Source organism: Macadamia integrifolia, chromosome 11, assembly GCF_013358625.1.
Source record: "Macadamia integrifolia cultivar HAES 741 chromosome 11, SCU_Mint_v3, whole genome shotgun sequence".
Taxonomy (NCBI): domain Eukaryota; kingdom Viridiplantae; phylum Streptophyta; class Magnoliopsida; order Proteales; family Proteaceae; genus Macadamia; species Macadamia integrifolia.
In genome coordinates, this window is record NC_056567.1 from 9,233,892 (window position 1) to 9,246,880 (window position 12,989).

Genomic DNA, 12,989 nt, shown 5'->3' on the forward strand with positions numbered 1-12,989 from the left:
AGTGGAAACCCAAACAAAGAGGGTTGTTTACAATTGAGAAAAGTCCTTAACAAAAGAAAATAGGATTGGATTGTTTAAGAAAAGCCATGTTCAAGATTGAAAAGCTAAAACAGAAATATAGATTAGAATCTTCAAGGAAATTTGCAGATAACTAAATGGGGGAATTTCTTGAGACCTATTACTTCTTTTGCATTATTTTTCTTAATTTTGCTTTAAATTCATCATTTATTCTCATTTTTTTTTAGCTATGTTTAGGGTTCCGGAATCTTAATTTTGTGCCCTTTCAAGTAATTTGTTACACTGTTAGTTGTGTAGTGAACTTGCTGAACTCCCAATCCATTCTCAATCTTGCAAGCCAGAGAGTTCCTTTTAAGTTGCATGAAAGGGTCCTATCACGACTAAAACTTTTGTCTATGAAGGAAAATTGTATCATATAATTAGAAGCACTTTTAGTGAATCAAATATTACTTGATATATAATGCCAAAAACTAACTTTTTTAATAAAAGCACAATAGATGACTTCTGCCAAAACAATCAATTTTATTACTTCTTTTGTTTTATTATATGAAAAAATCCATTATAGCTTGTATCATGTATTGGCATCATTAAAAATAAGAAAAAGGAAGAATCAGGTAGATAAAAAGCTCTATCAAAATATAGGAATAGGGCATGTGATACGAGGTGAGGATTGGGAAAAATAGAAAAAAGGAGCAATAACTAGACAATCATAGATCTTCTCTTCCAAGTAGAGGGGTAGAAACCTGATTATCCCATTGCCAATTCTCTTATAGCTTAAAACAAGCAGCTACCATCTCTGTTAGACTGGAGTCTGGGAGTCCAACAACAATGCGACTAGAGACTCCATGACGTTGGCTTAAGACAGCCTCCACCTTAAATCACAAAGGGACCAACCTATATATATTAATTTACCATTTATTCTATGACATAAATCGAAGGGAATGCTTGGTTCATCAGCCATTGATGCAACATTTACAATGCAAAGAACCTTGGACTACATATCATGACATTAAAAGAAACAGTGAACTGAGAAGGTCCAAACCAGCAGTTTGCCCTGCTCAACAGGCCACCTTAACTGAATAGTAAATGGAGACAACCATGACACGACAGCCATAGCATACCATCAGTATAAGCTCACACAGGGAAATTGTACCAACTTTTTGAGCTGTTAAACACAACAGTACACTACAATACCATTCAAGTACTATATCATTCGCCATAGTCTTTAACTCTCGGTAGTTGGTTCTTTGCATTTAATTTCTGGCTTAGCAGCTATTGGATAGATTTTTTTTATATGTTTGGTTGAGGCTAGAAATGCAGAGCCTTATAGGATGATCAGAAGCTTACCTCTTCTGGGTGAACACTCTCCCCTCCACTCTTGATCTGACCATTTAATAGGCCAATGAGCCATAAATGAATAGGCAAAGGGAAGAAACAAAGAGTCAGAATACAGATTTATCTCGTCAATTACCTAAAATAAGCCAGGAAATCCCTAGGAGCCTAGCTAATGCATGTTAAATGTGATGCTTAATCCATAATTTAAAGCAGGGGTGATGGGATAATTTAGGTTTGATAGAAAAATAGTCCAAACCCAATTGTCGGAAACTATTAATCTAAGCTAGAGGGTAGAAGATGGATTAGCCAAGTTTTCTATTATTTATCTCTAGTATTCATTTATTTGTATCAGCTTTTATGATAGAAGCACCTCATTAGAAAAGGCCCAACCTAAATAATAACCCATATTTAAAAACAACAAAATCGCACAAATGATAAATATTATTTAAGAAACAAAATGAGTTAGATAAGCAGGTCAGCTTAAATATTTATACAATTTTGGACTGAGATGGTTAGTTATTTGAAGGGAAAAGGCTGGGCACGCAGCTGGGTGCCAGCCTGTGTTACTCTCTCTCCCTCTCCTTTTGGAATGAACCCCATGCCCCTCCCATCCCAGCCCCCCTGGTTGAACTGCTAGCTCCTTGAAAGCTAGCGGCATGCCTAACCCTCTCCCTTGTTTGAAATGAAGCTAGAAAATGTTTAGAGACCTAGGTAATGCATGTTAGGCACTTACATGTGCTGCTTAAACCAGGATCTAAGTTAGGGGTAGTTTAGGTTTTACTGAAGACCTGGTACAAACCCAATGATTTTAGACCATGTTAGAAACTAAATTTAAGCTAAAAGGTAAAAGGAAGATGTTTTTGCTATGTTCTCTACCATTTGTTACAGTTTATGATAGAATGAACAGAGCAAATCAACAAATGATAGGTACTTCTTTAAGAAAAATACGTGATGAGACATGAAAGACACACCTTATTCCTGAAGATATCCCACCAATAAGACAAAAAGGTTGTGTGGGGAGACAAACCTACAAAAGTATAAAGGGGTACTAACTCTTGATCTGACTCAACCAAGAAAACCATCTGCCTGGTTGGATACAGATGGGACATTTGCTTATCAAGCACACAAGCTGGCCTGGATCTTTATTCTGAATTAGAAGGGTGTATTGGCAGGTTTGAAACATAACTGCTTGAACCAAATGAGAACATCCCTTGGTGGCAAAGTGCCAAGTTCTTTGTCTTTTATTTTTTTATTTTTTTTATTTATTAATTTTTTTTGGGGCGGGAGAGTGTGGGGTGTTTGTTCAGATTTCACCATTTCTACAAACTTAGATATATGGGCTAACTCAAAAAGTGAAAGGAAGAATGTTAGTTACTTTCATAAGGGAAACCATGCATCATCCTCACTGTAAACAACAATGGCAGTTTTGGCAAGTGATTGGACAATAACAGCTGAGCGAGTTATGGCAACTCCCTTTGGCTTCCCATTGGTTCCTGGATCCAACCATTGTTCAAACCCAGATTAGGAAAAATCCAAAAAGCTTCAAAACCAAGACTGTAATCTTTAGATTAACCATATGATTGATCACCACAGTGATAAAATTCTCAGAAATAATTTTTTTATTTTTGGTTAGACTACCTATTGTTCTTAGAATTGGACAAAGTCTGGAGGTTGAACTTTATGGCACCTCCACACTTCATGAATACCATTTCAAGGTAAATGGGATCAAAGTCCTACCTAACCAGGCAGTTTTTCTGGTTTTCTTTTTCCCCCAATTAAATCTGTTCTAGTTGCTTTTGAAACTTGGTTTTCATTAGTCAAAATCAGTTAAACCAGAGCCCAAAACCCTGGTTATTTGGCAGTTTAGTCCATACATGCAGCAATTAGAAGTATGAGAACCTGTATGCGAGGACCAGTAATTAGAAGTATAAGAAACTGCATGTGGAGCAATTCTACATTTTTCATATTTTGAGAGTGGAAATAGTAGAGAAATGAATGTACCTGAAGAAGAAGCATATAAAAGGAATGTCCTTAGGTGCCTACGTGTAACTATTGTTTTTTTTTTTTTTTTGCTAACATAGGCCCATACTGACCCCACATCCGCATGGACCAGGTCATACCGGGGTTGAATGAGAATCATTCAACTTTCACTGAAAGCAATGAAGAGCACCAAACACCCCCGTGTGAATGGCCCCAAGGAGGTAAGAGGAGTCAAACTCAGAACCACACGCTTCCTGAGGCGAAGGTCCCTTGACAACTCGGCTACCCCTTAAGGTTGGTGCCTATGTGTAATTAAGTTGTTAAGATCTTTTGAAAGTGTCTCTGTAGTTAACAGTTAACACTGCCAAGTGCCAATCATGTTGCTGTGGAAATAAGAGGTTAGAGTGGGGAATTCCACTACATTGCTGACCACTAATGCTATCCAAGTAAATATGGAGGTGCCCAGCATGTTTTATTTGGGCTTGGGCCGGGCAGGCGTTGGTTTTCATTGGAACTGCCTGCGCTCAATCTAATCCAGCCACCAAACTACAGCTAGAAGCCTAGAATGACCCATCTGAGGGTGAAAATTCCATCCTCTATTAAAACAAGAAGTTGCAAACAAGAAATAAAGAATTTAAAATTTTATATTTGTTTAAGGAAAATAAATCACATTTTGTCTTGTATTTAAATTATTATTTTTTATTTTTCCTATATTATATTTTTTCACTAAAGTAGACAAATAAATTACCCAGTTTCTAGCATACTACTCTCAACATTTCATCACATGTGTAATAATAAATTAATAACAATGCATCTTGATTACATTTAGTTATTTAATCTTGGAACTAATCCATGGCTACTTTTATCCATAGTAAACTAGTATAAATTGCACAATATATGCAAATAATACCATATAAATATATGAAATGTGGAGGGCAGGGGATTTGACTATAATCAAGTTTCTCACTATATGACAACATTTTACTACATGGCCACATGGCTGGTTCATGTGATAGAGGACCCCACAACCATCTCAATGGTTTTTTTTTTTATTGATCAAGGTGTCCGGGCCAGCTTACACGCACCTCGACTAATCCTGCAGGGACTAGCACAGCAATCCACCGCCATGATCTCATCCCATAACAATTAAAGGATGTGCTCTTAAAAGTAAATCCAAAGTGACTAAATTTTCCTTCAAAAAGATTTGTCATTAGATCCAATTTATAGGCTTTTTTTTTTTTTTTTTTTTTCTTTTGGAAATTTCAAATTCTCACTTTAATCAGTTACCATGTTTTTCTCAAACTAACATTTAGCCAATGAGATGGGTGTCGAGTCTTCTATCACATGGATCACCCACATTAATCACATGGCAAATTGATGATAAACTAAATGTGATCAAATTTGATCATAACTACACCAAAAATTACATTTTTTAAGCTTGGATAAGTGGTAGAAACATTCATAGGCTTCTCAATTTGGCAACAATTGCAACCATTTTCACCATATGGCAGCTTAGTTGGCACCCAAATTTTGTGCACAAACCAACACCTCATTCCTTATATGGCTATCAAGTTTTAGCTTAAATAGATTATGCCACATGACGAAATAAAGTTCAGAAAAATCATTAAAATGTCAGCTTATGGCAAAACAATTGAATGGCTCAGGATAAAGTCCAATATACGGGGGCTATATGATTAAGATGGCCCACCAAATTTGACAAGTGGCTAATCCAAGGGCATATCCTATCTGTCCAATTGTATGGTTAGCAAGATCAATTGTCTAGATGATCTAAGCCAACGTCCTTATATTGGAAGGCCTAGCAACAAAGCCGGGCTAAATCTTTTATCCTACACATTATATTTGTTTTTTCTTTACATAGCTAAGTCATGTATCACCCTAAAGCAAATGATCTTGAGCAATGTGAAAAGGTGCTAAAGCCATGAGAGACCCTTGAATAGATTGGGTGCCCCCTGGATTGGCCACATGTCAAATTTGGTGGTCCAACTCAACCATATGCCCACCTTATATTAGATTTTTCCCTCGTACTTTGAGCCATTCAATTGTCTTGCCAATACCTTGAATTTTCAATAATTGTCCGAACCATTGCATTCCCATATAACAATCTATGTGGCTTAATATTTGATAGGCGGATAAAGAAGTACAAAACTAGTTGTGCATTAAATTTAAGTACCAAGCAAGTTGTCAAATGATAATTATAAATTGCTTATTGCACCAAACCCTAACAACAGATATTATATCACCACCTTCCCTTTTCATATTTTAAGCATTGGAAAAATGTTTTTTGCTCCGCTGACCACCTAAGAGAGTTCGTGGTCTGGAGCAATACACCATGTAAATGGCATAATTACTTCCCCCTATAGTACAAAGTGTCTAAAATGCCCCCAGCTTAATGATTGTGTCTTATTGTGAAAAGTTATGTAACACACAATCATGAGACTGAGGGTATTTCAGACACTTCATACTATAAAGGGAGTAATTATGTCATTTACATAATATATTGCTCTATACCACAAACTCTCTTAAGAAATCGATGGAGCAAAAAACTTTTTTTTTTTTTGTTTTTTCTCATCTTCTTTAATATATGAAAAGTATAAACTAAATTTTCCTACACCCATGGTGAAGAGAAATCGCCACACCCCTCCCATTACTACCATCTGATTGCGTTAGGAAGCGATAGTATGACTTTGTCAATAGGGGTGAGAGTATAATTTTGCAAAAAATCATACCTATGAAATTTTCACTAGTTTTGAAACTGAGAGACACTTACAAACAAGAAGTTTGAGCAAACAGTACAGAATGAAAAGTGTAGGTTGTTTCCAGTTTATTGCTTTTAGACTAAGGAAGGATACAACTTACATCCATAAGAGTGGGTCATGCTAGCACTAGTCCAAACCCTTTTAGGCTTTAACCATGCAAGAATCATGAGTAGTCTCATTAAATGGCCAGGAAAGGGGGGTGGGGGGGGTGTGGAATGCCACTCTAAATACAAATCACTGCCATTAACCAGAACAATCATTCCATCAAACTAGTGAAGACAGCTAAAGCACACTGAACTCTGCGAACCAGGAGAACCTGGGCCCCACATCTTGGTCATTAGCACCAGATATACGGCACAGATGCCCTTGTCTTAAACATTAGGACCAACTCCACTCTTGTTGTCATAGCTTAATTTATAAACTGGAAAACTAGAGCAATTGCAAGGACCTCTTCCTCTTTCAGATTGGAAAATTTAATTTAGTTCGGACCTAGCTAGCAGTATTGGAATCATCGAACAAAAAGATTCTAACCCAGTGATGACCTCAAAAGGTCTACAACAATAGCTGTAGACCACATGGATCTACACCAAAATTACATCATTTTTTTCCGTTAGAAACTATACCAGCCTCTTGTTCAAAGCTTGGTAGAGGAAGCAAGAGAGCAGAAGTGAGAATTAATTCTAAATTACTTCATATTTTACAATTTTTCCAAAAAGATTTCCATAACAAATTATAAGAATTCAACTCAACCAGAGTGTGAAGAGATACACGGACCTGTTGAAAGCAGCGATGGCGATGACATCTCCCCTTCTGAGGTCTATGACCCACTCAACAAAACTGCTTTCCTGTCTTTCGCCGGTTTTCCAAATATTTTCACCGGAAATGCCGCCGGAGAGAAGACAACTGCCAGAGGCAGTGGCACTGGCAGAGGCAGATGTGGGCTTCCAACAAATAACCCATTATGTTGGAGGAGAGAGGAGGAAGAGCCAAATTGTTGTGGTCTGTGGATGGAAGAGCTCTGCCTTCACAGGAGATGGAAGGGATGGTGACCTTACTTTCTGTCATCACCATATCCATGGTTCATCTCCTTTATCCGGATATCCACTTACTTTTAAGACCTTTTAGACTTTTTAGACTACAGCTGGGCGTTGTCTTAAGGTGTTGTTATTTAGCTTTTGCCTTTAGACTTTACTCACCACTGAACCTTTTTCTTTTTTTCTTTTCCGTGTAGGACTCACCAGCCAGTCACCACTGAACATTTTAAACCATAATTTGGTTATGGTGTTATTATGGAAGGACTGGACTAAAGTGGATTAGGAACTGTGAAGCAAAAAATAAAGAAGGTATGAACAGGTTACTGCAACTGTGTGTGAACTTCTTGGTCATAATTGAAGGAGATTATTTTATAGGTAGCTTCTGGGCCATAATGAAGGGGGTATGTTTTATTGACAGCCCCATTAAGAGACAATAATTAATTTACGTAATCCACTAAAACAATCAACTATAGATCTTATGAAGATGACATCGTAAGTAAAGGCATGTAATAGTGGTAGGATTTTCTTTTTCACAGGAATGGGGCAGACATTTCACCGTTCATGTGTTTGGGCGTAAATGCAACTTTCTTCTTTTCTGCTTGCTTGGAGCACTCAATATCTCAATAAAAATTGTATGATGGGGTCTCTCCTTCCATTCTATCGTCAAGCACATCTTTCTATCCATGTGGGCTTGAGTCTGATTTCCCTTTTGCTATTGTACCTAGCCTCTCATAAGGTCATCAACCAAGGTTTCCAGTCCATCTTCGCAAAGCCCAATGAGAATGTGTGATAGCTCATTCAACGAATTCAGAAAATCCAAATGGAGGGGCGAGCTAATCGTCATCCACATTCTCTACCGGGCCTGTTGGATCTGGAACCTAATGACTAGCATTCCCAGTTTTCGTTTCAAACACTTTATTGGATTTATATCTTGCATCCGAGATCAGGTTGGTTTTAACTAGGGGTGCAAGTTTGGCCTTCATGGCCTGAACTTGCCCTTGGCCCGTCCTGATTCTGAACAAGTATTGACCCAAATTTTTGGTTTTAAGGGTCGGCTCAACCCTGAAATTTCTGACCTTGAGTTAGGGTCAGGGCAGGTAAGGGTTGATGTCTTTGGCCCTCCCGGCCCTCCCAGCCCTCCCTGAACCTAGCCCTGATTTTTTTACCCTTACTTTTGACCCTGGTTTTGGCCCAACCCGGCCCTAATTTTTACCCTTGATGTTGACCCTGGTTGTGACCTTAATGTTAACCCTGAATTTAACCTAATTTTATATAATGTTTGACATTGAGTCATTGACACCTCAAAACTCCTAATATATATTCTCACCGATCTCAAATTGCTTGCCTTATTAGGATGATCTCTTTATTTATCATAACAGATATTTGAAATTTTATGAATTATTTGCTTTCTTAGGATGATCTCCTCTTTGTTTACCATAACAGTTGGAGTTATTTGTATTGTTTAGATGTTTGCCTTAGGATGTTCTCCTCATGACAAGTAATTTGTAACTTTGTATTTTTTTATCTCCTCTTTATTATGAATATTTTTTATTTTTAAGTTATTTCATATTTTGCAGGGTCAGGGTAAGAGTCAAGGTATACCTAGCCCTAGATGGCAAACCAAGGTCAGGGTCAGTGTCAATCAGGGTTAGGGTCATGGTCATCCTGGGCCGACCCTGAAAAATCAGGGCCAATCAGGGCGGGTAAGGGTTGGATTGAACCTTAAAGGGTAGGGCCAGGGTCGAAGTTTTACGACCCTAAGTCAGGGTTAGGGCAGGTTTGTGCCCAGTTAAGGGGACTCAGGGTTGGGCTAGGGTTTTAAAAAACCCAGCCCAACCTGGCCTTGTTGCACCCCTAGTTTTAACCTACTAATTTAGCTTGGCCCAACAGACCTCGATGCTAGCTATAGATTGATCCCTTTTCCCCGTTCTCTTTCTCTTCTTAGATAAGTTGGGGCTTTAGTCAGATGTGCCAAAGTGGCATCCAACCTTAAAAATATAGAATTAGAGTCTACGACACAAAGCGGAAAGATTTGAAGAAAGAATGTAGATCCCGTCTTGCATAGGGGCGACTATGATTGTTGGGGTGGTTAATTCGTGTAAAAATCGCCTACAGTCGTTGCACCAGTATAGTAAACATCGGGTGGTTGGAAGCCCCTTGGGACGTGTGCACAAATGCTCTTAACTATTCAATGTTCACCGATGCTCTCAGTTGTTCGATGCTCACCGGAGCTCACCATTCACTGCAAAAGATTGGCTCAAGTCTCGGCCAACCATCTGCGCCTCAGAAATCCTACCAAAGATTTTGTGCTTCTTTTAATCATCTTCATGATCAGGTACATTTGGAGCTGCTGAAAAATGGTGGTGCTCCCACGCAACCTTCACCCCACCCGTTCTTTTTTTGGTTTTTTCCTTCTAAGAAAGGCTAATCTACATAATCCATAATCTCTTGAATCATATATATTTTTAGTTTGATAGCATTGGACACAATTTCATTCCTGGAAGAATTTTTTTTTTTTTTTTTTTTTGGTTAGGAGCATGAGGGTTTACATTTTTGTTTTGTCTGCTAGAAAAAGAATGGGTACCATACGTTAGAAATTAATGATAACGAAGAGTGTTGTATAGCAACATCCCCTATACCCACATACAAGGGGGGAAAATGATCACCTCACCCACTTATTGGATGCCCCTACACCTCCCTCATTGTCCCTGCACTAGTGCAAATATTTTCTATGGGTGTGTGCAGTTCTTATACGTGCACGAGAGCTAATGGGAGCGTAAAAGGAAACATCCACATAAGAGTCATTCTCCTTTTCATGGGAAGTGGATGATCATTTTGCTCCCTCTATATTTCTGAGCATAGGGACCACACTCTCCTATAGAAACCTTTTTCTAGTTTTCGCTAATGCCAGGGAAAACTTAATACACATACATGATTCAATAACAAAAATCGGGTCTTGGGGTGAATCACAGATGGAAATTGAACTAAACCGTTTATTAATTGATTTTATTAACAGATGTGATTCGATTTTGATTGAATTATTGAACCAGTTAAAATCCATTAGAACCGGTATACTATTAACCCAATTGTACATACTAAGCTCGCAATGGTTTCATGTGAAGTCAGTCCTCTTGTAAAGTTTAGGTTATCATGATAATTTAGAGAAGATCCAAAATGGCTAATTAACTATCACTTTTTGCACGGGACAGCATGCGACCTCCACAAATTCTTCAAAAGTTTAGGTTATGATAATTTAAGAGAAGCTCCAAATGGCTAATTAATTCTTAACTGTTATCACGGGAACGCATGAAACCTCTAATATAGACAATCAAAACAATACCCGTGAAGACACTTTGCGTCCCTTCCTTGCTTCTAGATTCAAACCAAAGTTGAGTGGCCCCCAGTACTTTATTAGAAATGATATTAGACCATTTAGAGAGTTTCCAAATCTAGAGAGAGAGAGAGAACCCACCTATCTAATCACTAGGCTTTTAATTTGTAGCTTAGAAGAATAAAGCTAAGTAAGAACTAAAAGTAGAGAGAACCCATGACTCACTTTAAATGGCCTCAACTTTTTCTCTTCTTTGGTTTTCTAGAAATCTTCTGTAACTTTTCAGATCTAATAAGGTTAGAGAGAAGTAATCCATTTCCAGTATTTTCAAATGGAAATGGAAGTCATGGAGACTTTAGAGAGAGACTAGTGAGAACCACTGAGCCAATTAAGTTCAAATAAGCACTTGGGTTCCAGCACAGATTATCAGATATCAATTGAGATAAAAGGAAGCTCTAGCAAAGAAGTTTTCATGGAGGAAAGCTTCAAGAAAAGGTGAGAACTGAGATTGAACATTTCTTTTTTCCCTCTTTCATTGTTGAAACTTGAAACTTGCAGTAGAGAAGAAATAATTTCAAAGCAAAATTTCTTACTATCATTTCTCAAAACACAAAAGATCGAGTTTTGACACTTCCAAGTTCCAATTTTGATACTTTTTTGAGAACTTTAACAATTTTCTTGAAGAAACTGTTAAATCTCTCTTTCTTTCTTGTCTGTAGTCTGTACATGACAAAATAAAAGGAGCGGTGGATAAACCCTGGTCACACGTCTCCTGTACAAATAAGAAAGAAACAGAGATAGGTCCTGCTCTTAAATTCCTCGCCCATTTCTTTATCTGATTTCGTGTCTCTCTCTCTCTCACTAACAAATTGTCTCGATTGAGGTTCCAATTCCAGAAATCAAAGCAAAGCAGATAGGCAGAGACAGAGAGAGATCATGTTACCTCGAGGCGAAAATCTCTTCCGATCATCCTCATTCCTCGTCGTCTTCGCCATGGCTATGACCTTGATGTTCTTCACAGCGGAGTCTCGGTACTTGAGGCCGTCCGATCACGGCCTCGTACACCAAAACAATTCGACGGCTATGAAGTCGCCGGAGATGAAGTCGTTCTTTGACGGAGCTTCAACGGAGCTACCGGAGGCGAAGAACACAACCAAACCATGGTGGAGGAATAATGGAGCTCCGGCGACTTTTCTGGGAAGAGATAATGGTCGGAAAGATCGAATGAGGGAGGTGTTATTGATTTCTAGCTTGGCGTGTGGGATTGCTGGTGTAGCTTTGATGGTTGCAGCGGCTTTCATTTATTTCTTTCATCGTCGGAGATCATCGTCACAATCAGCTTCTTCTTGCAAACAAATTGTGGTTCGTACAGATTAGTTAGATGATTTCACGTTTAAGATTCTGAATTGTTGCACTGGTGAATAAATTTAGAGTGATTTTGGGTTGGTTCTGTACAAAATAGTGATTATTGAAAGGTTTCCAGTTTGAGTCTCCGGTGTGGTGTGTCATCTTGAACAAGAAAACCGGGTAAGTATGAGTGGTTCCTGGGGAAAAAAATTTGGCTCTTACTTGGTTGCAGTTACTCTACTGCAGCCAAAGAAATGGAATATTCATTTCCCCTGAGGTTCACAAATATCCTACTAAGTTATTATATCTTCTAAAATATCTTTTTAGATTCTATTTCTTTGGTTGTCACAAGGGTTGCAACCTAGGCAGCAATTAGTTTTTTCCGGTTCTTCATTAGCGTAACAGGAAGGCATTGGTATCCTGTGCCTCTCATGAGCTCTGATCTCCCAAGTCAGTCTATAGTTACTTAGGCAATCGATACTTGTCTGAGCGGTGATTCAACGACTGTGTTTCTATCGACTAGAACAGAGGCACCACATTAAGAGTCATTGGATCATCGTCTAGACACGTGTCAATCGTTCAAATAGTTATGCGCAAGACCTAGACAATCAGTGCTCATAAGAGGATCCTGATCAAGACATTGTGTGTTAACAGATGTCTCCAGGTTGAGTCTTGATGTGACTCATCTTTTACACAGGTTAGGTGTGAATGCCTGTAACTTGGGGTTTCTTGGGTTTAAATCGTAAAACTAAGCAGATTGGAGGGGTTCTTGTCGAATAAATAAATAAATAAAATAGTGATTATGAAAGAAATTAAAGAAATTGAGATATTCTTAGCCTTCATTTTCATCACATATATATATATGGCCAATATACCTTTTTTGTTTTTTTGGTGGGGGTTGGGGGGGCGGGGTACTTAACATTAATACTGACAGTGTGGCTAAGCCCAATGACATTAATATCTTGTCTCCCCCCTTTCCTTTTCAGTATGTGATGAGTTTGGATTATCCATCAATATGGTTGTTATTTCAACCATGCATGGCCCTCTAGCATAGTAGGGCACTATCGATTGATAATGATGGAGCTCGTCGGCCAGCCTAAGTCAATGAAATAAGAGAGGCGAGTCTTAACAGCTCTAGGGCCGTATGGTATGTCTATTATTCTTTTA

The 12,989-nt window shown here is 38.3% G+C and overlaps 1 protein-coding gene and 1 long non-coding RNA gene across 3 annotated transcripts; one reads left to right on the forward strand and one right to left on the reverse strand.

Moving 5' to 3' along the window:
* Window positions 1-1,778: 1,778 nt before the first annotated feature.
* On the reverse strand, window positions 1,779-8,121 carry LOC122093799. The gene is made up of 2 exons (XR_006144562.1): window positions 6,885-8,121; window positions 1,779-2,846 (listed from the first exon to the last, which is right to left on the reverse strand). It is a non-coding gene; the product is annotated as an uncharacterized LOC122093799 (long non-coding RNA).
* Window positions 8,122-10,680: 2,559 nt separating this feature from the next.
* LOC122093331 lies at window positions 10,681-11,968 on the forward strand. 2 transcript variants are annotated; one of them, XR_006144419.1, is made up of 3 exons: window positions 10,681-10,970; window positions 11,195-11,276; window positions 11,372-11,512. XR_006144419.1 is itself a non-coding variant. In XM_042663641.1 (2 exons), the coding sequence occupies exons 1-2, from the start codon at window positions 10,948-10,950 to the stop codon at window positions 11,850-11,852; spliced, it is 504 nt and encodes a 167-aa protein (XP_042519575.1). In that variant the 5' UTR covers window positions 10,699-10,947; the 3' UTR covers window positions 11,853-11,968. The 2 variants fall into 2 exon arrangements, 1 of the variants encoding a protein (XP_042519575.1); XM_042663641.1 differs by lacking the exon at window positions 11,195-11,276 and having other exon boundaries at window positions 10,699-10,970; window positions 11,372-11,968.
* The last annotated feature ends 1,021 nt before the right edge of the window (window positions 11,969-12,989 follow it).

Bases quoted from the DNA above. Each gene is read 5' to 3' on its own strand.
- LOC122093331 (XM_042663641.1), top strand. From the start codon at position 10,948: ATGGAGGAAAGCTTCAAGAAAAG. The intron at 10,971-11,371 runs GTGAGAACTGAG...TTCCAATTCCAG, and splicing joins GAGGAAAGCTTCAAGAAAAG to AAATCAAAGCAAAGCAGATA.